We start from the raw sequence: 27,919 nt of genomic DNA, 5'->3' as shown, positions 1-27,919 counted from the left end.
GGGTGCTTGCGTTTCTTTAGGAATCCGCCATCTTGGTTTGTATAGAAATGGATATTAAAGGGACACCAGGCAATGTTTTCGTGTTAATTACTCATCTTCGTAAGTCGGTATATGGTTAAATGACTCATTACAGGGCGAATGAAGACTCTCTCGCCCGCCCCTACTGCCTGTAGGAAGAATATCCTGCTTGCAAGTACAGTGTATCGTACCCACCGACCGAAGCAGGATCAGTTTACATCCTGCATCCACAGCACAGAGGCAGGCTAACGAAACACTAGCGATTGTTGCAAACGTGTGTATAATGGCAGAGCCGGCGAAGAAGCAGCGAAAACCCCTGACGGAAGATGCAAAGAAAAGGAAAATAGCTTCAGACCGAGCGAGGGGGAGTTTCGTAGAGAAAAAGCATCAGGCTTGCCTGGTGTCCCTTTAAGTGACACATACACGGAAGACGGTGGAAATACGGGACCAACGGTAATAGGGGGAGTTCCGATACATGATAATTGATGATATAGCTTATCTTACTATTACTTACAATTGTATTTTTACAGGGCCTTGATGGTAGGGATGGATATGGACCACCTGGACCAAAAGGACTGAAGGTAATTAACCAGCAGTTTTGGCGTTACTATTTAATAAGTCCAAAGGCAGCCTAGCTATAAGAGAACACTGGTATGAAGGTATGGAATAATATTGACGTTTTTCAAAATGTTGTCATTCATATACATATATTTTCTCTTTTCAAAAGGGAGATCCAGGCTTTCCTGGTTATCCTGGATTGCAGGTAAGTCTGACAGTGAGATCTTTTTAGCCTTTTACTCAGTGTATGTTCTGTCTGCACACATTCTTGCTCTTGACACTGCAACTTGAAATTGCTGACAATATAACGTTTTGCAACGTTACAATGGTTCATTCAATCTGACCCCCTAATCATCCCCCAGTGAAACTGACTCATTAACTCTAAATACACTTTATTAACTCTACACTTAAATGACAAAGTTCTGGCGCATAATAGCTGTTGTGCATCACCTAGGTAGTTAGTGATTGTAAAACACGTTAGACGGGGATCACATTGGCCAGCGGCAAGCGTAACGCAACGCTCAGACCATAATAAGTTCTATCTCGTTCCTAAGTAACACAAACGGTTAGCCTAAACCAGTGTTTCTCAAAGTGTGGTCCGGGGACCACTGGTGGTCCGCAAGCTATCCCAAGTGGTCCGCGGGCAGACGTGGTAAAACATAATATAGATGAGTTGTTTGCAATATTGAACCAACTTGTATGTAAATCCAAACAGTTCTGCAACACTTCCTATGTAAGCTATGCCAATTTAAATCATATGAATCCTCTGACACAGTAAGCAAGGTGTGAAGACAATTAGCAAGGCGGTTCAGTGAGTAGGCCTATTGTGTCTATTAGATAGATAGAAAGATAGATAGATAGATAGATAGATAGATAGATACTTTATTGATCCCCAGGGGAAATTCAAGGATACAGACAATACATACACATTCACTAACAGCAGAAAAAGTAATTACAAATATATAATATAAAAAACACAACTAAGCAATAAGGACAGTAGAAGATAAAGAATATACTAAATATACTAAAATACAAATTATACTAACTAACACTTAATCTAAATCAATTCTAAAAACAGTATCCACATAGTGGGTGATTAATCAATCAAGAGGCGCTTGCAATGACTGAGGCAGGGACTGAGCCTGTGATTCTCTGTGCATAGTAAGGTAAGGTGTTCTGTGTGAGTGAGTGTCATGGTGATGGTGGTGGAGTAAGTCCAACAGTTCAACAGTGTCTATATATCTATATATATAACTGTATTAAGAAAAGGTATAAGTGTGGCCACAGTTCGGCTGTGGCATGGAGGGAGGGGTTATGCATATGTGCTAATATAGCACGCAAACAGTGAGGCAGAAAGACAGTGGTGAAAAGTGGCTAGTGTACAGACAGTATCCAAACATGGAGGGGGTGAAGAGGCAGACAGACTATACAGAGAAGTCTATCTCTTCTCTTCCCTTAAGTGAAGCATTGAACAGTTCAATGGCCCTGGGGACAAATGACTTCCTCAGTCTGTCTGTTGTGCAAGTCAGTGAACGAAGTCTCCAGCTGATCAACTAGCTAGGTGGTCCGTGAGGTTTTTTTTACTGGTTAAGTGGTCCTTGGTCCTTGGTCTGAAATTGCCTAAACTGACAATTGAATACGCTCAGATTGCGCTTAGAAAGTTGAACCAAGGTCAACGTTCAGCTTCTTCAACCGTTCCGCTGCCGAACCAGAGAACAATAGGAAACCTGTTGCTTGGCGCTGGTCAATGGGATCCCCACCTTACGGTGTCTTGATAATGTGCATATGTTGTTGTTATTGTTGTTGTTTTTCTCAGAACACAAGGCAACTGAGCAATTTTGCATCGCTTTGATGGCTTTGACTGACTTGTTGATTGTTTAATTTATTGATGTACAGGGTGAGGATGGTGTGAAGGGCCAGTCTGGAGGTCCAGGCCCAAAAGGAAACCAGGGACGAGGGGTGAGTGTTGTAATTGATTTGTCCAAATATCTAAAACATATTCAAGTATATTGCAGTAGACACACATAGAAATTATGACAATTTGTATTTGTTTATTTGTCTATAAACAAGCAATAAACAGAGGGCATATGTGGCCATGAACAACGTGTTTTGTTGTGTTGTGCTGTCCAGAAAGCAAAACTACGCTTTAAACAAATCTTTTTATTTGGCCTACACTTACTGTTGTGTTTATTCTTGGGTAACCTAAGGGAAATGCTGGAAGACCTGGCAGAGAGGGTGATATTGGATTAGTCGGAGAGCCCGGACACCAGGTACTACAAAAAAGACTGCTAAACTGCTTTTCATTGTCTGTAAAGCAATGACATAATAAACTATTCTATTATATTCTATCCCTCACCTCAAACTAGCATTACAATAAATTTCATACCACCGTGGACTGTCCACCAGATAACCATACTTTATGTCTTGGTGTTTTAAGGGCCATAGAGGACCTCCAGGCAATAAAACAGACGTAAGGAGTTCTATAAGTTTGTTATATTCACATAATTATGTGCTAGCTTTATTTTAACACTGCTTAGTCAAGAAATATCAAATATAAACTTGCTTGCTTTCTCTTCTTTTTTGTGTGAAGATTTGCCACCTGCTGCCTTATATCCGTGAGAATTGTGGTGAGTACAATATTATCTATATCACCACAGTATTTTAATCTGTCCATACCTGCTGTTCCTTACTATATTAGTTCATGTTTTATAAAAAAAATGTATATAAAAGCTTTTGGTTGATAAATGTTCTTGTTGTATGCTCTCTCCTAAACAGTATGCTGTAATGGTAAGTAGCTACACTTTGTACAGTCCCAAGCGGTATGCTAATGAGTTAAACATATGATAGCATATAGAAAATAATATTGACTGTTTTTTCAATTGCTAACACACATCTATACATGTCACACAATTTCTGAAACCTGTCACTCAAACGTCATACCTCCAAACAAAATCTGCAAAACCATAAACTAATTCTTAGTTTTAAATGTGCAAACACTCATTGCTTTACTGAACACCAACTAATCGTTGCCTTAGTAGGCCCATAAACAGATACGCGTACAATTCTTTGAAAAACTGTGTTTTTTAAGCTATACAGCTTCAAGAGATTTGAATGTTTGCAGGTCAGACTGACTGCCCAGTCTATCCCACTGAGTTGGTCATAGGCTTGGACATGTCCGAGGATGTGGACCAGCGGGCGTTTGAAAGGATGCGCAGCAGCATGTATGACCTGTTGAAGGACATCTCCATTTCTGAAAGCAACTGCCCCAAGGGAGCACGGGTCGCAGTGGTCTCCTACAACTCCAACACCAAACACCGTATCCGTTTCTCAGACTACAGACAAAAGGACAAGCTCTTGGAGTTAGTGAATGGCACTACCCTCGAACGCAGCTCGAGCAGGCGCAATATTGGTGAGGCCATGCGATTTGTGGCAAGGCACTCCTTTAAACGAACCAGATGGGGTGCGCTGATGAGGAAGGTGGCCATCTTCTTCTCCAACGGTGCCTCTGAGGACGCCAATGCCATCAACACTGCCATGCTGGAGCTCAAAGCCAATAACATCCAAACTGCAGTGATCGCCCTTAGAAACACCCCTAATGTCCAGCGTGCATTTGAGGTAACACTGCTCAACTTGCCCAGTTTCATAAAAGATGAGGGACTTTATATTAAGACACTATGGGTAGATTTAGACTGGATCTTGCCAGAGAATTGCAAAATATCAAGACGCTTGAGATGAATGGACCAATCATCCATTGCTTGTCTTTATAGGCAGATGACACAAGAAGCTTTATAGTGCAAACTCTTCGAGAGGGACCAGACCAGTTAAATCAGCTGATGAAGATCCAGCGCTGTGCCATCTGTTATGGTAAGTCTGCCAACAGAGGCATCCAGGAACCATATTGAGTTTTTGTAACTGCACATATATAAGCACATGAGGAGACACACAGTTACAAGAACGTATCCATTCACAGGGTGGTGGTAGCATAGTGGCTAAGAACGTTTATCCAAAGCAACTCACATGTCAGTTTTTGGGTCATTCTATGAAACGGGTGCCTTTTCCACTATAAAAATGTCAACATTTTCATTTTTATCCACATTAAATACATGATCACCCTCCAAAAAAATCATATTCACCCACCTCAGGCATACTTTTTTTCCACAATGAAATATAATGGATTGAAATATAATAAATGTGATGGGGTGGTATGTGACAGGGTGGTAGATTTCATAATAAAATGGCTCTAGTCTCTGTGCTGTGGAATTTTGGATTGATGCCAGGGGAGAGCCGGGACGATTGAAACGCGGGACAAATGAAACATTCCAGTTTTCTTTGAGTGCAATGATGATAGACAGACATCCTTTGTCAAAACATAGAGCCTTTTAACCTCCTTCTATCAGCCAAATATCTTCCTGTTATGTCCTTTTATCATGGAGTTACAGGCGATAAAAGGCGAGTTTTGATGGCTGAAAGTAAACTTCATCAGCGGTTACATTTTTTCGATTATTAATATTATTCATTTTTAATTTAAAGGTTCACTTCCTGCTTATTTAGTAGACCATTTAGTGTTCTCCACAATCCCAGACTTTCATATTGCATGCTTGTTCACATGAAAAGCAAAACCGGCTATAAGGGCATATGTCTATGTCGGGACGATTGAAACAGCTGTTTGTTTCAATTGTCAAATGCACAAATATCTGTGTTTATACAATAATTTATGCATCTGGAGGTGTCAGTTGTAGTTGGTGCTAGAATCATCTTTTAAACTCTGTCTTTTCTTTTAACTGTGAAGCACTTTGGAAGTAATGTGCTATACAAATTAAAATTACGTACTTACTTACTTACTTACTAGTTATCCAGTAACAGTCAAGTTTTTGACTTAACATACATGCCTTCAATTAGAAATGTCATTTGCTGAACAATGATAGTGTTACAACTATAATAAAAAAACAGTTATTCCTGTCTAATTTGCGTGATGGGGTGGTAAGTTTAAGCTTGACGGACACCCTCATAGTAATGAAAAAACAACAAATAAACATTGTAAAAGAATGTCAGAATTCTGGTCAGAGCCGGTTTTGTACACTGGTTGGCACCTGCCACGTTGGCATGATTTACGTTCGTATGTTTTAGTATAACAGGCTTTGCCTTAGGTTTTGACTCTGAGATGGATTGAGGAAGCGACTCGAGGAGCATCTTCTGTCGGGAAGCTCAAATAGCCCGCTTCTAATAGATAGATAGTTAGATAGATAGATAGATACTTTATTGATTCCCAAGGGGAAATTCAAGATAATGAATAACAACTATGACTGTTAGACTGTGCAATTTTAGGCTACTGTTCGAGACTTAGCCTGTGTTCTGTGATTCATTGTTTTACCATCTACAATAAATCATCATTCAATCACCGATCCTGATCCCGCCGTCAAGCTTTATTGACCATCTTCAATACAGGCATTAGAACTAAAACACAACGCAACCAGGGAATCCAACAGATGTAAATGTCATGTCGGTCAACCCGGACACCTGAAAAGGGCCATGCACTTGTGAAAAATGGTTAAAAATAGTGTGATACTCTTTGATAATAGTATTTTCTTGTAAATCATGTTAACAAGAACCCTTGAATTATTAGCGTTAGGCTTTAGAAGCACACTTTGTAAATGTAAATCAGGTTTTTAGGCCAAGTTTACTTGTGTATACAAGGAATTTGGTCTCTGCATTTATCCCATCCGTGAATTAGTGAACACACAGAGCTCACAGTAAACACACACAGAGGTGAAGCACACACTAACCCTGAGCAGTTAGCTGCCTTGCTACAGCAATGCTCAGGGAGCAGTGAGGGGTTGGGTGCCTTGCTCAAGGGCACTTTGGCTCTAGTTTGTGCCTTATGCATCTCATCAACTGTTGTGGACGCAAATGATGCCTGTTTCATAGAATGACATTTTACAAGGGCAAGTCTCCCCAGAGCAACTTGGGTTAAAGGAGAATTCCTGCGATTTTTCACATAGATCTCTCTTTCTCGAGGTCACAGAGTACAGTCAGTATGGAAACTAACAAAAACAATAGGTTCTATCTAGCTTGAGTTGCTGCAGCCAACAGCTAGAGCAGCTACAGTACTATATCTGGGGGCATGTTCATGAGAGGGAGACTTGCCCTTGTAAAAATTGACTTTTTTTGTAAGTTGCTTTGGATAAAAGCATCAGATTAAACTGCCATTATGTAATTAAAGGTCTTGATCTCACTCTGACACTGCATGACCCACCGTGCCCATGTTATTTCTGTTCACAAAAAAAGGTGCATTTCTTGAACATTTAATGAAATGCTTATGCCAAATGTAAAAAAAGGTTTCATTCAGAACTTATTTCAAACTACCAATGTAGTTTAGATCACAAATACACTATAGAGCTGGGAGCAGCACTCTTGTTATTCATATGATCTCAAATAATCATTTTCTCTAGAAGAGCTATGACTAAGGTAGATTGAAGCAAATTGCCTTGCTGTTTGATGAAGATACATTGTGTTTGTATCTCCAGATTTTTGCCAACCTGATCCAGAATGCAGTGACATCGACCTGCTAAAACTGAATGTAGACTTGGATCTTGATCTGACGTTGCTGGTGGATGGATCTCGGACAATGAAAGCAGATGAGTATGTGGCAGTGAAAGAGCTGTTGGCTTCGGTCCTGGAGCAGATAAAAGTGAGTGAGCAGCCAGAGAGGTCAGACAAACAGGCCAGAGTGGCTCTGTATCAGACATCCCCCACTTATCACCCAGATGGACGGTTGGGAACAGACAACCCAGTGCAGAGGGAGTTTGACTATACAACCTACTCGAACACCGAGGACATGAGGAGACACCTCTTGGAGGACGTACACCAGGTTGGTGGCAAGGCGGGTCTGGGACACTCCGTGGAGTGGGTCATCGACAAAAGCACCGCGGCCCCGAGCCCACGCAAGCACAAGATGGTGCTGGCTGTGGTGGGTGAGGAGACCAGCGGGTGGGACAGAGCCAAGCTCGACCAGGTCTCAAGGATGGCCAAGTGTCAAGGAGTGGGGGTGTTCGCTGTGACGACCGGACGCAAATTCAACGCCCAAGTGAAGGAGCTGGCCAGTTCCCCGCTGGATCAGCATATCCTCCACTTGGGGGAGGGGGAGCCAGGACAGAGGGAGTACGCACGCCGCTTCCTGCAGGCTTTCTTGGGTACTCTGAAAAGTAAGGAGCATAGGCTACACCTCACTTTTTTGTAACAGCAACCAGTGCTGCATTTCAAGTAAATTCTAAAAATAATTGTTCTTGCAGAGAATGAAAAACTGTAAACTTCCGATAGCTGTTTCTGACATAATGACTGGCCTCGAGTTATTGGTTGAATAAATGCCAGTCTATCTCAGGTTGCTATTATTGCTTACCCTCCAACAAAAAAAAATTGTCAAATATCAATACATCAGCCCTTATGTGGTAATTAGCATGTATAATAGAGGCAGAGAGAAGCCACTAACTCCACATAAGGACATTAAGTCCGTTGATGTTTAGTCTGACTAACAAATTCCAGAATCATTTTTTTTCTTTTAATCTTTTATAGGCTTCACTATCATTAATCCATCTTAGACATAGTACTCTGCCAATGCCACATGTGCTCCTGCTGCAAGACCACAAATGAACCTTGTCGCTCTTCCTGCAGGAGGATTAAATGATTATCATGTACCGGGGATGTGTGTCGGACGACCAGGTACTCTTGGCCCACAGGCAGCAGTTGGACCTAACATTGAGAGGTAAAACGGGAGTGGGAGTAGGATGTATATATATTTCATTTCATTTATGCATTAATTAAGAAGTGAATGAAAGATCTTTTTGAACTTCAATTATCATGAGAATGGGTAGGCCAAATTTATATCGAACATGAAAGCAATTTCTTTCTGTTGCTAGTGTTCCTTTTCCTGTATACCTGGAAGCAGAGGACCGCCTCAATGACCAAAGGACTCCAAAATACGTTCCTCCCGTAGAGAATCGTGTTGTGATCAGGCCAGGTATGTATTTGGAGGCTAAAGGTACATTTCTCAGCCACTGTTCAGATCTAGTGTAAAGATTAGAACCTGTGCCAACAACCTTCTAGCACCACCAATCATATAAAGGATTTCCAACCCACATTCAAGACTGTATTTTGTTCCTATAAACTGTACCTGGACAGCAGTCTTGAGCAAAGATGACGTTCTTCAAAATAAATGTAAATATGTTTAAAAAATGGTAACATTCAGTTTCTTTCACATAATGTATGTTATGTGTATGTTATAGTATGTTATGATTTGTAGTTATTTTTAATGTGATTAAATAGCCTTGCCAGTTTCTTTTATCAATCAGTTTTTCTTTCATTATTTTGCTTAGCAGGAAGGACGAGAACATCTGATGGAACTCACTCACACGCTCCCGGTATATACAGGAGAAAACGTATATACAAGAAGAACGGAAGGCCCAATGTGTGAAAACAAGCTGCCATGAGTCTTAACATGAGCGGAATCGGTTAAATTAACAAGAATCATTTTCCTGGAATCATCAAGATGCATTTAGAAAGTGGCATATTTTTTAGATAACTTAAATATTGAAAAGAAAATGTTGCTAATACACATTATGGTAAATATATATATGGGATAAAATGACATATGAAGGACAAAAGATTGAAGTGTTTCATTTACCTGCTGTGGAATGTTAGGATAAAACATTATTGTCAATGCACTTACTTTTCATGGAAAATAAATACATAGAATGTTCAAAAGACTGACAGAATTGTTTCATTAACCTGTTGCAGAATGCCAAGAGGTGCCCTCATAAGGCTGTAACAAGCAAACTGATGCCATATTAAGCCACATGGTGCCATCACAGGGTGTTTATTTACCATTGACATGATGACCGATGTAGGTGCTTGGAAAATCATATTTACAGAATATTGAGGTTACGGTTTCAGATGGTGCGGTCTGAAGTGGCCAATTCAAGGGTTAGCATGAATCTAATTAACGCCACATTCACTATTATTTCGTCACAAGCAGTTAACCAAAATAAGCAAATCTGCGCAAGAACATTCTCCAAAATAAAAGGGCAGTTTTGCATATTCAGTGACATCTAACTCCATAGCCACACATTAACATTCACAATTTACACTGATTATTTTAAATATGTGCGGACATTTTTTTTTTCCATTTTGTAACACTAATAATTCATGATTGTTGTGAAATTGCTCACGTTGCAAACATTTGCACTTTTTGGCAAAACGTTTTTTTTTTTTTTTTTTTAAATGGATCCTAGGAGCTTACATTATATTAATTCACTTTACACACATTATGTACAGGTACAGTAGCCTCTACAGCACTAACTGAGGTGACAGAGCGAGCTGGAGACTCTTATTTCCAGACTTTGACAATTCCATCTCTGGAGGAGGTGACTATGAAGCCCTGAGTGGTCTGGAAGGTGGCGATGTCAGTGATGATGTCATGATGACCGACGGGAAGCGATTCGGGGCCTCGGCGAGGGGCGTCCTCAGTCGACCCGCTTTTCTGCTTACTGTGGATTTCCTATAGTGTGTATGTGAGGGAGAGAGAGAGCGAATGAGTGAGAGAGGGGTATACATTAAGAGAGAGAGGTCTATTTTCCCATTTTATGTCACCAACTCAATTCAATTCAATTTAATATCACTTATAGAGCAGCAAAACATTGCACATGAGCTTTACAGAGTGTTAAACAATCAAAGAAGGCCCATGAGTAACCAACTGTTCTCAAATAAACAAGAGTCAGAAAAAGCCTAGCTTGGCTCACACACCTGAACCACTTCTGTGCCCTCAATGATCTTGCGATTGTAGAACACTGAAGGGCAGTGAAGCGAGTCATGAGCCCCTCCTGCAACGATGTAGGACCTCTCTGGGTAGGCCAAGTCCCAGAACCTGCCAACCGCAACACATCCCATCATGAGACAGAACAAATGATTCATATAAAGAAATAATCATTATAGAGGTGTCTGCAACTACACTTTCTGTTGAGTGCAACTGTAACAAAAGCATGATATTCTGCAAGACATTCAATTGTATTACAGTGGTAGCATCATAGGAGAAGTGCTATAGATTAAGACAATGTGTACAGTTATATAGTAAGTAAGGAATGAGACTGTACAAACAAGACTTTTTTTTACGTGGTACAAGACCTAGTTTGAAGATATGGGTAAGCTCTTCTGACACCGATAATTACCAATGGATATCCATAAAATCTCACTGTTGAAAATATGCCTGACATGCTAAAAGCTTCTACACAAAACACTGAGCTCATAGTTTTGAGAACATTGTGGAACTGAGATGTGATGTAATCGACACAAACCGGATTCTCATGTCTGAGCCAGCAGTCAGCAGCAGTGGGTTTCCATCCGCGGGACTGCAGTAGATCCCATGAACACTGTGAGGAGATGGCTGCACAAGACAAAAAAAAATGGACATTAGGAGACAGAGAGGGACACCAGAAAGAGTGCAGTGACTGTTATAAAGAGTATTCTGTTAGATGGCCAATGACAGGCAGCCACTTTTCCCAGGCTCAACGGAAGGGGAAGAGGGACACAGTACCTGCATCTCAGAGAGCGGGGGAGCTGAGCTAGCCCAGAGAGTGAACTTCCTGTCTCCTGTCTCCATGTCCCACATGGACACCTCGTTGTTCCCTTGGACGGCTAAAAAAAAAAAAAGTGTCAAAGGGAGTCAACAGTGACTAGGAGCAAAGGCTGACATGGCATCCTAACTGCATCCAAGTGAGTGACTGTTGTGTAGCAATGGATGCTCTCTGTCCAGACTGAATCCTTTAAAATAGCCCTTCTATTGTCTCATATTTCTTGCTCAAAACAGCAGAGCAACGTGAGTGCTACACATCACTGCTTTGCTTTCCAGCTTAACAGTTAGACACGAGAGGCAGATGGACATACCTGCTATGACAGAGGACTGGTAGAGAGGGTGCATGAGCAGCCGTCTGATTCGTGCTCGTGCCGGGTGGGAGTGGTTAGATATGGGCAGCTGGAACCTCATGTCCCAGCAAGCCATGGTGCCGTTACTTGTGCCTGGGAGTGGAAGAGGAAAGTGGAACAAGAGGATCTTTTAAATTAAGCATCGTCATATGTATGTATGTCGTTTGTATGTACGCACGTACATACATACGTACATATGTATGTATGTATATACATATATATAGGCCATGACAATACAGATTCAATTAAAAGTAGAACTAAGGTGATTGACCACTAATTTCTAATGTTAACTAATCATTCATAAAGCATCAGCAAACTACTCAAAGACATATATACACATAGATACCTGAAGCTAAGGTTTTGTTTTGAGCTTTGTAAGGTCAGATTGAATGAATACTACTGGACGCAAGAAAGCCCCCCTGTAAATAAAGCTCCACAATGCGCTCAAGAGCTGACGCTCACCCACACTCAGCCAGCACTGGTGCATGTCCACAGCAAAGGAGGTGATGAGGCCCAGACGGAGGTCATGGCGGAGCGTCCAGGCATTGCTGTTGCTGCGCAGGTCCCAGCCCACCAGGGATCCGTTCACGGTGGCGTACGCCAGCACCGACTGAGCCCCCGAGTTAAAATGGTGGACGTCCACCACACAACCATCATCCTTTTGGTCTAGAAACCTGGAGAGGTTCACAAACACAGCTTAATACAGAACAGTTGACAAGAGAGTGACGAGTACACCGGTCATGTACATATTTTCAATTTTGCCAAGATACTCTGTCTATGGGTAGCATATTCTTTTTATCATTTCATTTGTAGCCCATCATCTTTATTTCTTTATTTTTTATCATTACTGGTGATAGGCCATTTAGCATAAGCCTGCTCACCATCAACAGACTAAAAAGGAAAAGCCTCTAGCTATTTACTGTTGTTGGTAAGATAAACTGTTTTGTAAATAGGGAATACAGGCCTTGGCTTTCAAAACAGAGTTTTACATATGGTCAACCGTGAGCTCAACACTGAAATGCCAAACGTAAGTCTCAGATGTGCTGATGTGGGAAGTGTGCTGATAATTAAATGCGGACAGAGGTTATGTCACAGTAATAATAACAACTTGTTGAGAGACTGTCTGATGGTCAAGGATTTTCAGGCTTTGTTTGGGTTAGCTGGTCTATAGCTAAATTTAATACAACAGGCTAACTGGAGGCATCATGACAAAGGTTAAGCTGTTGGCTGAGTTCCAGTAGTTTGTTGTGTTGCACTCTGTCTTTTACCTATGTTGTCTTTTATGTCTTAACTATTCTATTTTATGTGCTTTACTTAACATTTTTTAAACTACTGCTCTTTTAAGCTTTTATGTACTCTTTACTTTTGTTTATGTAAAGCACATTCAATTTTCCCTGTGTATGAAATGTGCTATACAAATAAACTTGCCCTCCCTAAGTTAAAGAAAGACACATGTAATGTTTATGCGTGTTTAGTCTGAGAATGGATGACACACACAACAGCTGGGTGCAGCTGTATTTGTCTACTTCCAAAAAGTGTTAACAAAAAAAGAGCATATCAAACAGTCTGGTGCAAGACAAAATTTACATGCTACCCATTTACAGATGAGCAGTAGAACATAGCGTCCAAATCAAAAATGCAGGGTTCCCACTAAGTCGAAATAATAAAATCCCATGACCTTTCCTTTTGTCAGGGAAAGTCAAGGAAAGGGATTTGACTATATAATGAATGGTACAAAATACTGACCAATGATTTCTGAGTAGCCGCGTAGCGTTCAAGAATCTTTTTAGAGCGGGAGATGAATATATGGGCTACTCAAGCTGTGGTTATTAGCAGTAAAGCTAATAATCAGATATACACCAAGTCTGCATGGAAATAATTGTTGTATTAATGTATTTTGGCAAGTACATTTTATGAAATATTTGATGAAATATATTTGGATTAATGTATTTTGGCAAGTACATTTTAAACTGCTACAACAAAATGTCCTGATATTCTATGACTTTTCCCCAAAAATGATTAAATTCTCTGACTTTCCATGTCTGGAATAGACTGTCCAAAATTCCATGATATTCCAGAAATTCCATGACACGTGGGAACCCTGAAAATGCCTCATCAAAAGCACCCACCTGGTCTGAAAAGGTTGCACCTTTGGCGATTTGGGGGGTTTGTTGGCCTCAATGGCCAGCAGCTGAATAGATCCATTGTCTGAGGCGACAGCCAGGTAATGCGAGCCCTGACAGAACGTCAGGGTTTTCACGTGTCCCCCAATGCGGGAGTAGGTCAGCACAGACCTGAAATCCAAACCATTTGCACAGTCACTGTTACTCTCCTCATGAAAGCAATGCTGTTCATTATGCAGGGTGCAGCACAGTACAGTGCAATTAATATAGTGCCTCATATTTCATATCCTGTAACAGACAACAAAGTCAGTGTGAATATTCACTGAATTCTGAATACTGCAATTTCCAGACTATTTACTAAGGTTAAACATTAATTTGCAAAATTTCTTTTTAAATTTGCATAAAACACTGTCCTGTGGTTTTAAAACACATCTACTCTTAATGTTGACTGATGCCAAGTCATGACTGTTCAGTCCAGCCCAACGTTTCTTGCTGTACCTGGTTGTAGTGGTCTTGCCCTCCATCTTCTGGCTGTCCCAGATCTTGACAGTGCCGTCATTGGAGCAGGTGGCAAAGATGGAGTGCTCGTCGGAGACACGGATGCGGTTCACAGCGGACTTGTGCTCATGTAGGTGAGCCACCAGCAAGCCTTTGGGGTGCCACCCTGAGACAACAACAAACCAAATCAGCACAAACAGCCTATATTTCATTGTGAGCATTGGGCACGTTAGTGCCTCAGTGATGATGATTGTTTTGAAAGGAGGCCAGCCAGGCTATATGTGCTTGACCAGATGTTTCCTGGTGATGGTCATCAAAAGGTTTCTCAAGGCGATAGTCAAGGTGTAGGTGATGCATTAATCAGCAGCTCTCATGCAGTTTATTAGTCAAGAGAATTTGGGCAAGTAATAAAAGGGTATATAATATATAATGATCTATTCTGAAATCTTAAATGGCCTGTCCCACTCCTGAATTCGGATGCAGTTTCTGTGATCTTTAAGCCCTGTAGTAATGATTGTCTTGATGGATACTATGTGTATTGGTCATCTGTCTAAGCAATCAGGGTTGAAGGCAGTGGTGTCACTAGACCCAGAACTCTACTGGGGCACAGTCCAGTCTAATGATAATAATAATCTGCTGTCAAAGAGGCTAGTTAAAAACCTTAGTTTATTTACTTGGGCACAGCAGTTGGGGTACGTGCCCCAGTAAAAGGGGTCTAGTGACGCCCCTGGTTGAAGGGGTACTAAATGATAACGGTCAAACATGAAACGATTTGAGGTGTGTACAGGTGGAGTGAGAGTTGGGTTTACCTGGCGGCGGCGGCCTGCTCTCCCACTCGGCGCTCTCCATCATCTGTTTGGCCATGCGCTCGGCCGTGCACTGCTCCCTCTTCTGCTGCACCAACTGCTGCAGCTCCGCCTTGCACGTGGTCAGCCGCCGCTGGTACGTGGACGTGCCGCCCACAGACTGGGCCACCTGGACAGAAGGTGGCGCTGTGGACTTTCTGGGCTGGCTGCCCTCGGTCAGCTTTAACACAGATTACAACAACGTTAGTGGAATCATTCAGAGCAGTAGTGTAACAGTAGTCAGCCGGAACAGCAGCTGTACAGTGAATACGTAACCACCCTGCTGGAACTGCCGAAAGAGACGTGCTAAGTATAAGTATATATACACTCTTTTGATCCCGTGAGGGAAATTTGGTCTTTGCATTTATCCCAATCCGTGAATTAGTGAAACACACACAGCACACAGTGTACACACAGTGAGGTGAAGCACACACTAATCCCGGCGCAGTGAGCTGCCTGCATCAACAGTGGCGCTCGGGGAGCAGTGAGGGGTTAGGTGCCTTGCTCAAGGGCACTTCAGCCGTGCCTACTGGTCGGGGTTCGAACCGGCAACCCTCCAGTTACAGGTCCGAAGTGCTAACCAGTAGGCCACGGCTGCCCCCCAAAGCTGCTGCTAGCAACAGATGTTAACACCCATGGCTTCTAGCCTCCTAGCACCCAATCCGAGGAGTGGCCAGTTCAAGTGTGTCAACTGTGCTGCACGAGTGCACGTTCATGCAGTGTTTGTGAGATCATGTTAGCTTGGGTGGGCCCTGGCCATCTGACATCCCAAACAATTTCAAACACAGCTGCACATGGTCAACCTCTCTTTGGATGCAAGCACAGCACGAGATTAATTAGTGCAATAACCCCATGCATGATCATTAAAAGGCACAAACATAATCCTTTGAGAACAGAATGGAAATGGCTTTGATGATTGCGGTGTCTTGAAATTTGCTCATACTACTTGTTTCAAACACAACAGCAACAGCTGCTTTTAATAAACTAAATCACCACATTGATATACCCGAGGATTGGATTGATGGCTCATCTGGCTCAACATCAAACAACAAACAAGTTCATTTTATTAAATGACTTTTCACAAGTTCTTCAAGTATCCTTGTATTTTAAATAAACAATCAATACAAATTTATTTTTACATCATCAAAATATGCCAACCATGTTTAAGAAATAAACATTGTGGCAACTGCTAAACAAACAAACTTGAGCAGCTAACCCTTGGGGACAGAGGATAAGGAGAACAATATGGAGACTAAATGGAGGTGAAGAAAAGGAGAAGAGAAAAGAGAATCGTATGTCAAAGAATATCAGTTGATTATGATGGGTTATCACCCGGAGAGAAGAAATACTCTTTTCTGATTGGCAGGTGGGGTGGCTATTAATTTTGAATAATGAGACACCTATCAAGTAGATCTGGCAAAAAAAAAAAGTTAGATGACCATTCCATATCAATGCTTATGAATGGTAACTATAACAACCATAGTAGGACAACAGTTGAGCCAGGAAGCAAGCTTCGCAACAATGTTATCAACTGTAAACAAGCTAACTGTCCATCCTATCGCTGTTAGGGCCAAACAAAGTTGTACAACAAAGTTATCTTTTTTTTAAACGAAACTGCTAGTGTCCTTTACATGCTGTAAAAGCATGACTATTGCCTATAATGGCAACCGGGTGATAAGCGGGATTACGCCCTTCGAGGTGTCCTGTTGTACGGAATTAATGGACTCGGGCTGAGGAAACTCCCTGACGTGCAGTTCTTTGCCTCCCCCTCATCCATTCATTCTGTATAATAGGACACCCTGGTGGTCGTTATCCCTTACATACATCAATCAGGGCTAAGAAGCAATGCTATTGTACAGCCAACAGCGCCTAAGCACCAGGTCCTGATGGGTCCACTGAGCCAGCTGTCTGATGTCTAGCTGGAATAAAACCCAAACATACCGTGGGTGGTGCAGGAGCTGAGGTCGGAGGTTCCAAGGATCCAAACATGCTCTTCCACTCCTCATTCACATTGGAGTCCTGCTTTGTGTGTTTCCGGGCTTGTGGAATAACACAAGAATAGTAACTGTTATTAGTCATTTTATTTTGATGACTGTGGTCTTTTTGTTTTGCTAAAACATCATTCTATATTTATCTTCCATTATCATCATGTAGACAAAATGCTACAGAATTAAAATAACAATTTCATGACTTTTCAATGCAGACACCTGGTAACACATTACATGTTCTATGCTCAAAACAGCACAGTAGTGTGTAAAGGACAAAGTGAAAGCTGATCTATACCACAGAACCCATTCTGAACTTGATTTGTTGCTTTTTTGTGGTTTTAAACGTCTGCTTTGTTCTGTGGCACCCACTACAAAAGCAGTACAGGAGCATATGACATAAAAATGCACCTCAGAGTGTCTAGTAAGGTACTATTGTTTTATGTCACAAATTGGCCATATTTTTATTTCAACTTATTTATTTAACTTAACTTTAAGCTATTTTAACTAGTGCACTTTATGCCACATCAGGGTGGGAAGCCAAACTACAGGGAAATGCATCTAGTTCTACAGAGACACGTGTTAACCATTAAGTGGGTTATTGTATTAGTCCAGTCACCAGCAGCAGTCCAACATTCCAGCAGGACACTTCCATGCGACTGTAACATACCAACTGCAACAAAAGGGTGCTGTTAGCAGCCATTTACACTGCAGGAAATGATAGTGTTCTGAACATATTTCCCATTGCTACTCCAAGAGATACATAATCTTTTAGTATCTAGTAATAAACCTCATGCAATTAACAGGATATAGCTTCCACTCTCCAAGGGCTAGTGAAATATTGTTAAATGGCACAAACTGAATCATTTGAGATGTTAGAATGAGATTTGGCTTGATAATATAAAATTGGCTCATATTGCTTGCTTCAACCGAAAACCAATAACAACAAATGAACACCATGCTATTAAGGAACTAAATCACATTGATATACCAGAGGAAGGATTGATGAGATCCGCTGTAAATTAGGAAATGAAATGGCTTGACTCAACACCAACAAACAAATACATACAATATCCTTTAACACAGCGGTTCCCAAACTTTCCCCCCGCGTACCACCGCCTACATTCCGACTCGGCTCGCGTACCCCCACCATCCGACATATAGACATATAAACACATAAAAACGTAACGCATTCTATAACCCCCCCCGCGTTGACAATAGTTGTCCGTTAACCGGTTTTAGGTGCGTGCATTTGGTCAGTTAAAAAGTTATGAAAAGTAGCCTGCATAGTAGCCTAACTACATCCACATACAATATCTTATAATAGGCCTACAACAACGCCTGACAAGGATGTATTCGTTTGGATAACATTAGGCTATACAGCCTAGAAAGGCTAAACTTAGGCTACCTTCAGTTTGTTAAATGTAAAGCCTAGCTCAATGTTACCTTTCTTGCCCATACAGAGTTTATAAATTATATCCTTTAATTTCATGTTTCCATATCATTATGACCTGATTCGAAATTATGTATTTATTCATGAATTAATTACAAAAGATTTAACATTTTCATTTTACACCTGTTCGCCATAGCCCTTTTCATCTCGCGTACCCCCTAGAAGCAGCTTGCGTACCACCGGGGGTACGCGTACCACAGTTTGGGAATCCCTGCTTTAACAGAACCACCTGCACTCTCTTCCACTCTCTCCTACTTCTTCAATAAGTACACAACTTAAACGCAAAGGTCTGCTTTAAATAGAACAGAGATATGTTTTCTTAGTGTCATTTTCCAAATGAACCTTGGCAAGTTATTTTAAAACAGTACTCTTGTATTTTAAATAAACAATCATCAATTCAAATGCATGTTTATTTCACTATATGTCATAGGAGCAAACAGATGAGGAATCATTGGCACCATACACACCTCTCTTGTCTTCTGAATCTAGTTTGGGTTTCACAAGGTCCACCTGGCGGCCCGTGATGCCCAGCGTTCCCAGGTCAATAATGCCGCTCTGGGTGCTGTCACTCAGGTGACTCTGGTCCACAATATTGGCCTTGGCTTTGTTCGACTTTAGCATGAAGTCTTTAAGAGCGAGGAGCTTGTCTTCTTCAGCCTCAGTCATTCCCTACAAAAACAAAAACAGTAATCATGATGGTGAGTAAACCCATAAACAATAGGCTACATATTCTTGTGTAGAAATCTGTGGTCTCTTACATACGCCTAAGAAATTTCTCCAAACAAACAACACACTCCATCACTCTGTATTAAAGAAAAGAAGAAAAAAGAAAAAATCTCCAAACCTGTGACAGAAGCTTTTTCAGCAGCTGGGCGATAGCAGGGTCTTCAGGGATGGGGCACTCGGGGATCATGCCGTTGCGCTTCTTCTGCCGCAGCAGCAGGTGGCGGAAGAGGCTGCCGATGTCTTTGGAGCGCAGCGCATAGTCGAAGATGGAGCGACTCACCGGCTCCTTCAGCACGCTCAGGAGCACGATCTCCTTGTCGATCTGACACGGTACCATGTGGACCACACCAGAGAATAAACACATTACATAGACTGTTCTGCACTGTGAATCATTAGCACTGTGTTTATCAGTAGTGTTCATGTTTATGCTTACTTAGGAGCCACTTTAATTTATGTTTAGGTTTATGCTTGCTTAGGAGCCACTTTAATTTATATTTATGCTTATGCTTGCTTAGGAGACACTTTAATCCAAATTAAAGTTAACCCTTTTATCCACGGACCTTGACAACCCATATGTCTATGACAGGGTTCCCACTCAAGGCCTTGTTTAGACGACAACAAAAACGATGCAACCGGTGATGTTTAAGGCCCTGTCGTCTATCTTTACACTTACACACCCCCCCCCCCCCCATTTTGAGTTTTTGCCGCCTACTAACAAGTTTCCACATACTTTGATTTATATTCAAGTGCTTGACCTCTTTTGAAAGCAGAGGCCTAGTAGATAATTTTGGTACCAATAGATTGACTGTGTGATGAACTGTCAGAGAGTGGCAAAGGGAAGAAGTTTTTTTTTTAGGTGGTTTTGGGAAATGAACACATTCTGCTCTCTTGGTCATTTATTTTGTCTTGGAAATACATCTGATGCCCACAACCAGGTCTTGTGAATCTGTATGTCAAAGTAAATCAATACAGAATGAAATATGAATACTTTAGACCATTATTTGCCACGGTATGCTCATGCGTTTTGTAAAATGCCCTATGGAAACTCCCCATAGGACTTTTGGTTACCCAAAATGCATACTGACAATAAAAGGCTTACTGTGACAACCTCTTGGTGTAGAAGCATAATCCTGGTCTCAAATGAAAGGTAACACTTTGAGGTTTCTTGTATACTATTTGGAATGTATGTGAGGGGTTCTGATTTCAGAGCAGCCGTGCAGCGTTGAAGAATCTTTTACTTTTTTAGAACGAGGATGGATAAATGGGCATTGAATAAAAGTTGGGCTACTCACGCAAGCAGTAAAGATAATAACCAGATAATATGAAATATATTTGGATTAATGTATTTTGGCAAGTACATTTTAAACTGCTACAACAAAATTCCCTGATATCTCATGACTTTGCCCCAAAAATGAAATAAAATAAAATTAGCTGACTTTCCATGTCTGGAACAAACTTTCCAAAATGTCATGATATTCCAGGAATTCCATGACCTGTCGGAACCCTGCTATCACAATAACAATTTGTACAATATGGCTGCACGATCTGATCTCAAGAGGAGGTGGAAGTGCTGCTACCTGTATGATGGGCTGGGTGATGAAAGGTGTGAGATGGGGCATCAGCTTGCAGTAGACATCAGCTATGTTCAGGTGCTGAGCCACCACTGTGATGAAGCCCACAGCCCCATAACGGATCCATAGGTTGGGATGGCACAGGAAAGGTGCTGGCAGAGGAAAGCAAAGGTCTAGCTCAGAACAAAATGTTACACTAACACATACTTATTACACGGCTCTTCACAAGGCAAGCTCCATTGACTTGAATGGGATTCAAGGAGGAAAGGACCACTTAAAAAAAAAAAAAAATGACCGCCGTCAATGGCAACGGAGTTTGTGCTTCTAATTCAGGTATTTCATATCATATCACTACGCAAGGACTGGAACTTCATTCAAAAGTGAAAGCAGACAGTTGATCAGCTGTGTTCTAAAGAATGTTTGATTCAAGTTCAGCGTTTGTTGTTGCAAACTATTTGTTTCTCAGCAAATGCCACGATGAACGGTAACAAATAGGCTAGGCTGTGTAGGCTAAGAGTTTATTATTTCGTTTTGGCAAGTAGCCATGTAATAGTGCTAGTCGGGGTCTGGTTCACCCTGAAGGGACTTATTTTCACAATAATTACCAGCGTTCTATACATTATCCCTTACATAAAATCACAGCATATCATTGCTATGTGTCCTTGTACATTATCATCTTTGGATTAACTTAGTGCATATGTTACTGAACTGTGTGATGTGATGCTTTCTGTGTGTGTGTGTGTGTGTGTGTGTGTGTTTAAAGTTGTATGTTTTTGAGTTTAGAAAACTTCCATGAATGCGGTGTTACACAGTGTCGTCATAGAGCAATCTACAGCTATATTTGCAATTTGCTACAGCGATCCAAAGTCAAGCTTGGAGCATTCACTTGGGAACACCATACAGTGCTGAAAAGGCCAACAGCAATCCTCATGCTCGTGAGCTCGTCCCTTTTCCTCACCGATGTCGCAGACAAACTCGTAGATGTGTGGCTTCTGGAGCAGGCCCAGCTGGCACATGCAGGTGAGGGCGTTGAGGGCCTTATAGATGACAAACTCCTCGGCATCACTCAGGCCCTGCTGCAGGAGAGGCTTCAGGATGGACGAACTCTGCCAGCCCACGTAGGCTGCAACACCTGGGGAGGGACGAGAGGCATTACACAGTTGAAAAAAAGAAAAATGTCTATGCTTGAAGTGATCAAAAAAACGTTCAAATCCATTATGTACATATATATGATGATCTATTTTCTTATCTTTAAACGGCCACAGACATGCCTGAATTGAGGCACAGTGCCTGATAATGTTACACGCTGGGCACTGAGAGTCAGAAAGAGAGGCTGGGCGCATTGCATTAGGTTAGGTAGCTCCTTTGAGTCCCATAATTATGTTTTTAAAGGAACACGGCAACTTTTGGGTAAATAAGCTGAGAGAAAGTGGAATAGAACATTATGTCCAATATTACAATATGTGGTTTAACGTTCTGCATTATGCCCAATATTCCAATATGTGGTTTAATGTTCTGCATTTCTCATTAGTGGGTCACTTTGATACTAAAAGTATGATTCTATAATGACTATGATATTTGTACTGTCCCTGTGTATATCTGTGTGTGACTGTATTTAGAAATAAACGGGAATATTATGACTTTGCAGTGTTTTACTGTTCTGCATTCAGTAGCTATCTGCTCCGGATTGCCAGGTTGCCACTAATCAGAGTCTGATTCAGTGGAGTCCAAGTGAGATGGGATGACCAACGCCATCTCCCGTCAGCCTGGAAGGATACTTAAACCCTAACTATTTCCTTGTCTAGTTAGAGCAGCTGATGGATCTTTAGGTGAAGTCATGCTGTCATGCGCATCATTGTAAATAAACGCTGTTCCTGATTCTTCATACTATTGGTCTGACTGGGTCTCTAAATCTATGGTATCAAATTACCATCAAAGCCAATTTGCCATCTACCCCAGAGTTAGATGAGAGGATACATTCCCTTCTCTTCTCTGTGTGTGCTATAACCCAGTCTGAGTCTGACACCTGCTTGTTAGCCCAGTTTAGCATAATTCACTAGAGCTGACTTACACCAGTTAGCCTATGGCTTCTAAAAGTGACTACCGGTAAATAAGACTTCCTAACAACTCAAAAATGTTCTCATTTACATGACTCAATTTTTATGTGTCTGTTTATCACACTGACATAACAACGTAAAATGAGAAACAGCAACTTTCCAAGCCGATAAATACGCTGTGTGCACTGCAGTATGCATCCTCTTATCTAACTGTGGTAGACTAAGCTAAAGTTGCCGTGTTCCTTTAAGAAACTCTGTTCAGATTGAAGGAAAAAGACTTTTCACAGAACAATGAGGGCAAAAGTCAGGGGACCACAGATAACAAAAGGGGCGTGCAAACAGGGGACGGAAATGGAACAGGATGTGTAAGGCTAGACCTTTAACAAATGTAACAGCGAGGCAGCGAGGGATCCATGGTGAGATATACCATACTCCTGTAAACGCTGGTCCCTCTCAAAATAGAGCGCCCCCCCCCCCCCACCCACAGGGGATGTGAGAAAGCAGAGCAGGACAACGGGGAGGCGGGGAGGAGAGATGGAGAGAACACAGAAGAGAATGAAAGAGAGAAAGAGAGAGAGAGAGAGAGAAGGCGAACTGAGCAGGATTACAAAAAAGGAAAACAGGGCAAAAGAGAGGGTAGAGGTTGGGAAGGTTAACAAGAGGAAAAAGGACAGGAAAGGGTAATAAAGGGCTGATATGGGTGGGGTGCATTTATGTAATATTCAGCACAATCTGTGCACATCTAGTTAGTTTCTCATAAAAGCTGGATGTAGATGAAAAAAGACATGAACAAGCAAAACAATAGCAACTGAAAGGACTGAGTGCCATACCATAATCATAGTTGAATGTATTTGTGTATTACAAGAGCATAAACATGTGCAGTACATAGTTCTGTCATCCTCAGGGCAACCGTTGAAATCACTCACCTACGATGCTGTCAAAGAAGGCTCCTCGCAGGTGCCAATCGTTCTTGTCGTTGAGGAAGGTGATCATGTGAGAGAGCAGCACGTCGTTGGCCTTCTGCCGGCCGAAGAACACGCAGAGGCGTGTGATGCCATTCTCCATCAGCGTCTGCTTGACGATGTTTTCGGGGTCACTCAGCAGGGTGACCACCTTCTGTTGCACCATCTCATGCAGGGCCTGGAGCTCTGGGGGATTGGTAGGGAGATTGTGATGGGACACGAAGGCAAAATGTGTGAGAAGCACAGTAGGAAGCGAATTGGTACATCAGGCGGTAAATCAGCTGACTATGGCCCGTTAAACAATCAACAAGCCCATTAAGTAAGTCCACGGAGGCACGTTTTGGTGCAATTTCAGTACTTTGTGACCAGAGAGCTGAGGAACGTAAATTACCTGAGTCGTAGTTTTCATTTGGATGCAGGGTCTCCTCTACGTCCTCACCGTTCAGGTCATGCTCTGCGTTTAAATTATTCTCCTGCACCAGCTCCAGGAAGCGCAATGCTGTCTCAGCCAAATGAGCAATGTTCTCTGGAAGATGAGGAAAACATAAGCAATTTTGTAGGACTCATTGCCTACCTATTTAAATACATTTTAAAAGGGATCTGAAAAACAAAAGCTCCACATTAACGCCTGATTTACCTATTTCATTTTGTCAATTAAGTCAAAGTTAAAGCCACTCTTAATATTTCAGTCTACAGTAGATTGATTGCAGTGAACTTACAAATTCATTCCACTGCCTTTGTCCATCATGTAGTGTAACTAATTCTACACACCTGCATATGCGAGCCTGACGATAGTGGCTTCGTCCTGGGCCAGGTGTGCGATGCCAGGCAGGATGTACTCTGGGTAGATATTGACGTCGTTGCGCGGCACCTCCTTGACCAGTGCCAGCACCTTGGCCAGCGTGCGCACAGCCTCGGCCCTCACACGGGGCACTGGGTCATTGCAGAAGTGCAGCAGGTAGGGTGTGATGCGGTCCAGCAGGATCTCCGAGCTCAGCCGCACGGCCAGGTGCAGGATCAGCTCCAACGCGGCCAGCTTGGAGTCGCACGAGCGCAGCGTCTGCAGGCAGGAGGTGATGACTGACACGAGGATAACCAGGCCATGCTCTTTGGTGTTGCCCAGCTCTAGGGAGGCCTTCTCCTGCCTGTCGGCCTTCTCTGACCCGCTGCCACTGCTCCCACAGAGGTTGTGCAGGATGTTCTCCAGGTCCTTGCGGATTACCAGCACACGCTCGTCCGCGGACTGGAAGGTCTCCTTGGCAAACTGGGCCATGTACGGCTGCAGGAAGGTGTAAAAGATATCCGGGAAGGCCTTGCCTCGTTGCTGCTTCAAGTACTCTTCAGCTGTAAGACGTTTCTCTGGCTCACGCTGGACCATCTGTGCCACCTGTGATCATTTAGTCATGACAATAAAGTAGTAGAAGATGGTGTTTACAAAGTCATAAAGCCACAATCACCAGTAAAAGTTCCTCATCAAAGTTTTTTTTAAACAAAGAACTGCACAGACTTACCTCATATAACAGTGCTGTCAGCATTGTTTAGACACATTTACTACCCACTAGGCACAGTCAATAATTGCTAGAGAAAAACCTCAAAATCTCAGCCCAACTATACACAAAACCGCTGTCATTGGATTGTACAAAACTTACATTAGTTAGTTTACTTAAAGTTACCCTTTAACATTACAGAGCAAAACATAACAAGTACTGCAGAAACAGTTCTGATAGCTTTTTAGAACACACAATATTTAAACATGAACGTAATGTAAAAACTGTACATAAGGAATATTACCAGTTCTCTTATGTAGTGATCCTCAATTTTCATAAGAACTTGTTCTGTCTGGAAAAGTCCTTTGCGGTAGGCTAACAACTGAGAGAGGTCAAACAGAGGTATACCCTCTGTAAACAGCTCTGCTATCACACAACCTGAAAAACAAATATGATTCAGAATGCTAATTCAATTCCATGTTAGAGAAATACATGTTGAAGACATTCCACAAATCAATTCAGTAGAGCTTGGTTAGTTTATTGATCTACTGTGATTCTCACACCTGCTGAGAATATATCCATGGGCTGCTTGAGCTCTCCTCTTGTCCTCTGACTGTTACTGGTGAGGTCCACTAATGGAGTGGTTTGATCACTCTCTGTGGCAAACATGCTTCCATCAACAAATCTCTCTGGGGCAATGTAACATGTCCTTCTCCTGGACGTATCAAAAAAGTAATTGAAGTCAGCTGGGTTATCCTCAGGCAGGTATGTGGGCTTGAAGCTCGCAAAGTCAGTCAGCAGCACCCAGTTCCAGCTAGTCACCATGACGTTCTCAGTTTTAATGTCGCCATGGCGGACGCCAGACTTGTGGGCCTGGTCCACGGCATTGAGGATCTGGAAAGCAATCCACCTCTTCTCAACGTTGTTCAGAAATGGCCGTGTGCTGATGCGGTCGTAGAGGTTATCACGGACATACTGGCGGAAAAGTATGGCTGCCTTCTCTGTCAGGGTAGCTTTCTGGAAGGGTAGACAGTTCTGACAAGAGGCCAGTCTGATTTTAAGCTCCTCTATCTCTTGCTTGTAGCTGGTAAGTGGCAAGGAAGGGTCCTGTATGGCAAATACCTTAACCACCACCAGGCCTTCTCTGTGTTTTGCTCTAGCAACTTTGAAGAATCTAGTACTGCCCAAACTCTTGTCATATTCAAAGTCGTGGATGTCTGAGAAATAGCTGTCAACAGACAAGATCTGAGAGGGTGCAATCCCAGCGAGCTGGTTCCCCATTTTGCATTAGCAGTCCCAACCCAGGCTGGTCAGTTGCAGTCCTAATAAAGAGACACTAAAGAACAGAAAATACATCAGTTTCGGATCAAATAACATTGATTAGCACATCCTATTAGTATTCCGCGACCTCTGACTCCCACATAAAGACTACATATATTACGTCGGTTTGTAATGGCTGGATAAAACATTTGAAATAGCCATTTTTCACAGCACTAACGTTAACATGTTTGCCTGACAACGACACAGCAAGATGTTTGCCCAAAGAGAAACCCATGATTAAGCAAAGAACAAAATGTCACGAAACGATTCGTTAAGTAAACATGACATGACACTGGACATTTCACAAGACAGACTAGATATTTCACAGAACACAAACAAAGCAACTAACTGACAGGCATTAGCAAACACGCCATGTTCATTGAAGCCAAGACGAGAACAATGACTCACAAACTGTAGGCTACTCGTTACACACGGTGACCACATAACAACATGGTCGAGTTTTCATAATTCAAAAAATACTTCAGCGCAATGTAATAACATGCAAGTCATTGTTTACCTGCTTTTCGTTAGAGTGCACTAGACACCACTGTCTCCAGCGGTCTAGCAAAATAACTGTCAATGTGTTATGCTAACTAGTTAGCATGTAGCTATGCTGTGCTATTCCAGGCGGCGAGCTTTTATGAGCTGCCGTTAGCGGTTGTCATGCTAACATTTTGACTGGAAGATCATAATTATGCAAAATCTAACAAAATAAACGAAAGTGGAAATAGCATGCCAAATGAAACAACTTCGATTCTCCACGGTCCTTTCTGATGCGTAATTGCTACAGCTAAAATGAAAATCACTTCCTGTTTACTTCCGTGTGCAAAATTCAGATTTCCGGTTTATTGTCAGGGATATTTTCAGTGAATAATTTGCCAATATTCAATACAATTAAGCCGAAAACAACGCTGCAACTATTCATTAATAAAGTGTGCATAAAAGGGCAATGCAATACCATACAACACTACAATGTCTCGCTCTGTGACAGTATGGCCAGGAGTCCAACGAAGAAATTCGTGCATCCTTCCCTAACTTTTTGCTGAGACACCCAATTTTACAACAAGGTGTTCAATAAATGGTAAGGGTAGTTCTAGTTAATAGAACGAATTATACCTGCTAGAATCTTTCTGATCTCTGGGGTATTCCGGTTCGTTCCACCAGGTGGCAACGCATTGCTGCAAGTGCGACAACAGTTGATACGGTGACATAGCAAGACCAGTTTTTGTCAAGGTTACATTTCTTCCACACTATTTGAAGCTGGCTGTAGTTTATGTAACAAGTGTAATAGTCTGTAGCGACATAGAGGGATATCCGAGTGCGTCCATTCGAACCTGACACTCAA

At 42.0% G+C, this 27,919-nt stretch overlaps 2 protein-coding genes across 3 annotated transcripts in view; one reads left to right on the top strand and one right to left on the bottom strand.

Moving 5' to 3' along the window:
• LOC143119619 (collagen alpha-6(VI) chain-like) overlaps positions 1 to 9,264 on the top strand; it is a 30,172-nt gene extending 20,908 nt beyond the window's left edge. Inside the window, exons 26-37 of the mRNA XM_076281240.1 lie at positions 549 to 599; positions 746 to 781; positions 2,473 to 2,535; positions 2,784 to 2,846; positions 3,014 to 3,046; positions 3,167 to 3,203; positions 3,698 to 4,191; positions 4,344 to 4,440; positions 7,101 to 7,778; positions 8,245 to 8,335; positions 8,490 to 8,590; positions 8,946 to 9,264. Coding sequence (XP_076137355.1) covers positions 549 to 599; positions 746 to 781; positions 2,473 to 2,535; positions 2,784 to 2,846; positions 3,014 to 3,046; positions 3,167 to 3,203; positions 3,698 to 4,191; positions 4,344 to 4,440; positions 7,101 to 7,778; positions 8,245 to 8,335; positions 8,490 to 8,590; positions 8,946 to 9,043 — 1,842 coding nt within the window. The 3' untranslated portion in view covers positions 9,044 to 9,264. The remainder of the gene's footprint in view (positions 1 to 548; positions 600 to 745; positions 782 to 2,472; positions 2,536 to 2,783; positions 2,847 to 3,013; positions 3,047 to 3,166; positions 3,204 to 3,697; positions 4,192 to 4,343; positions 4,441 to 7,100; positions 7,779 to 8,244; positions 8,336 to 8,489; positions 8,591 to 8,945) is intronic.
• Positions 9,265 to 9,429: 165 nt separating this feature from the next.
• pik3r4 (phosphoinositide-3-kinase, regulatory subunit 4) lies at positions 9,430 to 27,782 on the bottom strand. Of its 2 annotated transcripts, none has more exons than XM_076280214.1 (20): positions 27,691 to 27,782; positions 25,818 to 26,590; positions 25,559 to 25,692; positions 24,539 to 25,154; positions 24,159 to 24,293; positions 23,732 to 23,953; positions 21,707 to 21,880; positions 20,755 to 20,900; positions 19,296 to 19,499; positions 18,919 to 19,120; positions 16,955 to 17,052; positions 14,978 to 15,194; positions 14,169 to 14,334; positions 13,677 to 13,841; positions 12,010 to 12,221; positions 11,509 to 11,640; positions 11,159 to 11,259; positions 10,920 to 11,008; positions 10,372 to 10,492; positions 9,430 to 10,126 (listed from the first exon to the last, which is right to left on the bottom strand). In XM_076280214.1, exons 2-20 carry the CDS (start codon positions 26,533 to 26,535, stop codon positions 9,956 to 9,958), a joined length of 4,023 nt encoding a protein of 1,340 aa, XP_076136329.1. In that variant the 5' UTR covers positions 26,536 to 26,590; positions 27,691 to 27,782; the 3' UTR covers positions 9,430 to 9,955. The 2 variants fall into 2 exon arrangements, with proteins under 2 accessions (XP_076136329.1, XP_076136328.1); XM_076280213.1 differs by lacking the exon at positions 27,691 to 27,782 and adding an exon at positions 27,092 to 27,472.
• Positions 27,783 to 27,919: the final 137 nt, after the last annotated feature.

The sequence above is a fragment of the Alosa pseudoharengus genome, unplaced genomic scaffold (assembly GCF_046254945.1).
Source record: "Alosa pseudoharengus isolate Yale_2024_CS ecotype anadromous, Long Island Sound unplaced genomic scaffold, YU_APseudo_1.1 YU_APseudo_1.1_scf_12, whole genome shotgun sequence".
Taxonomy (NCBI): Eukaryota; Metazoa; Chordata; class Actinopteri; order Clupeiformes; family Clupeidae; genus Alosa; species Alosa pseudoharengus.
The sequence above is the reverse complement of the archived record's forward strand: the minus strand, read 5'-3'. Positions and strand labels throughout refer to the sequence as shown.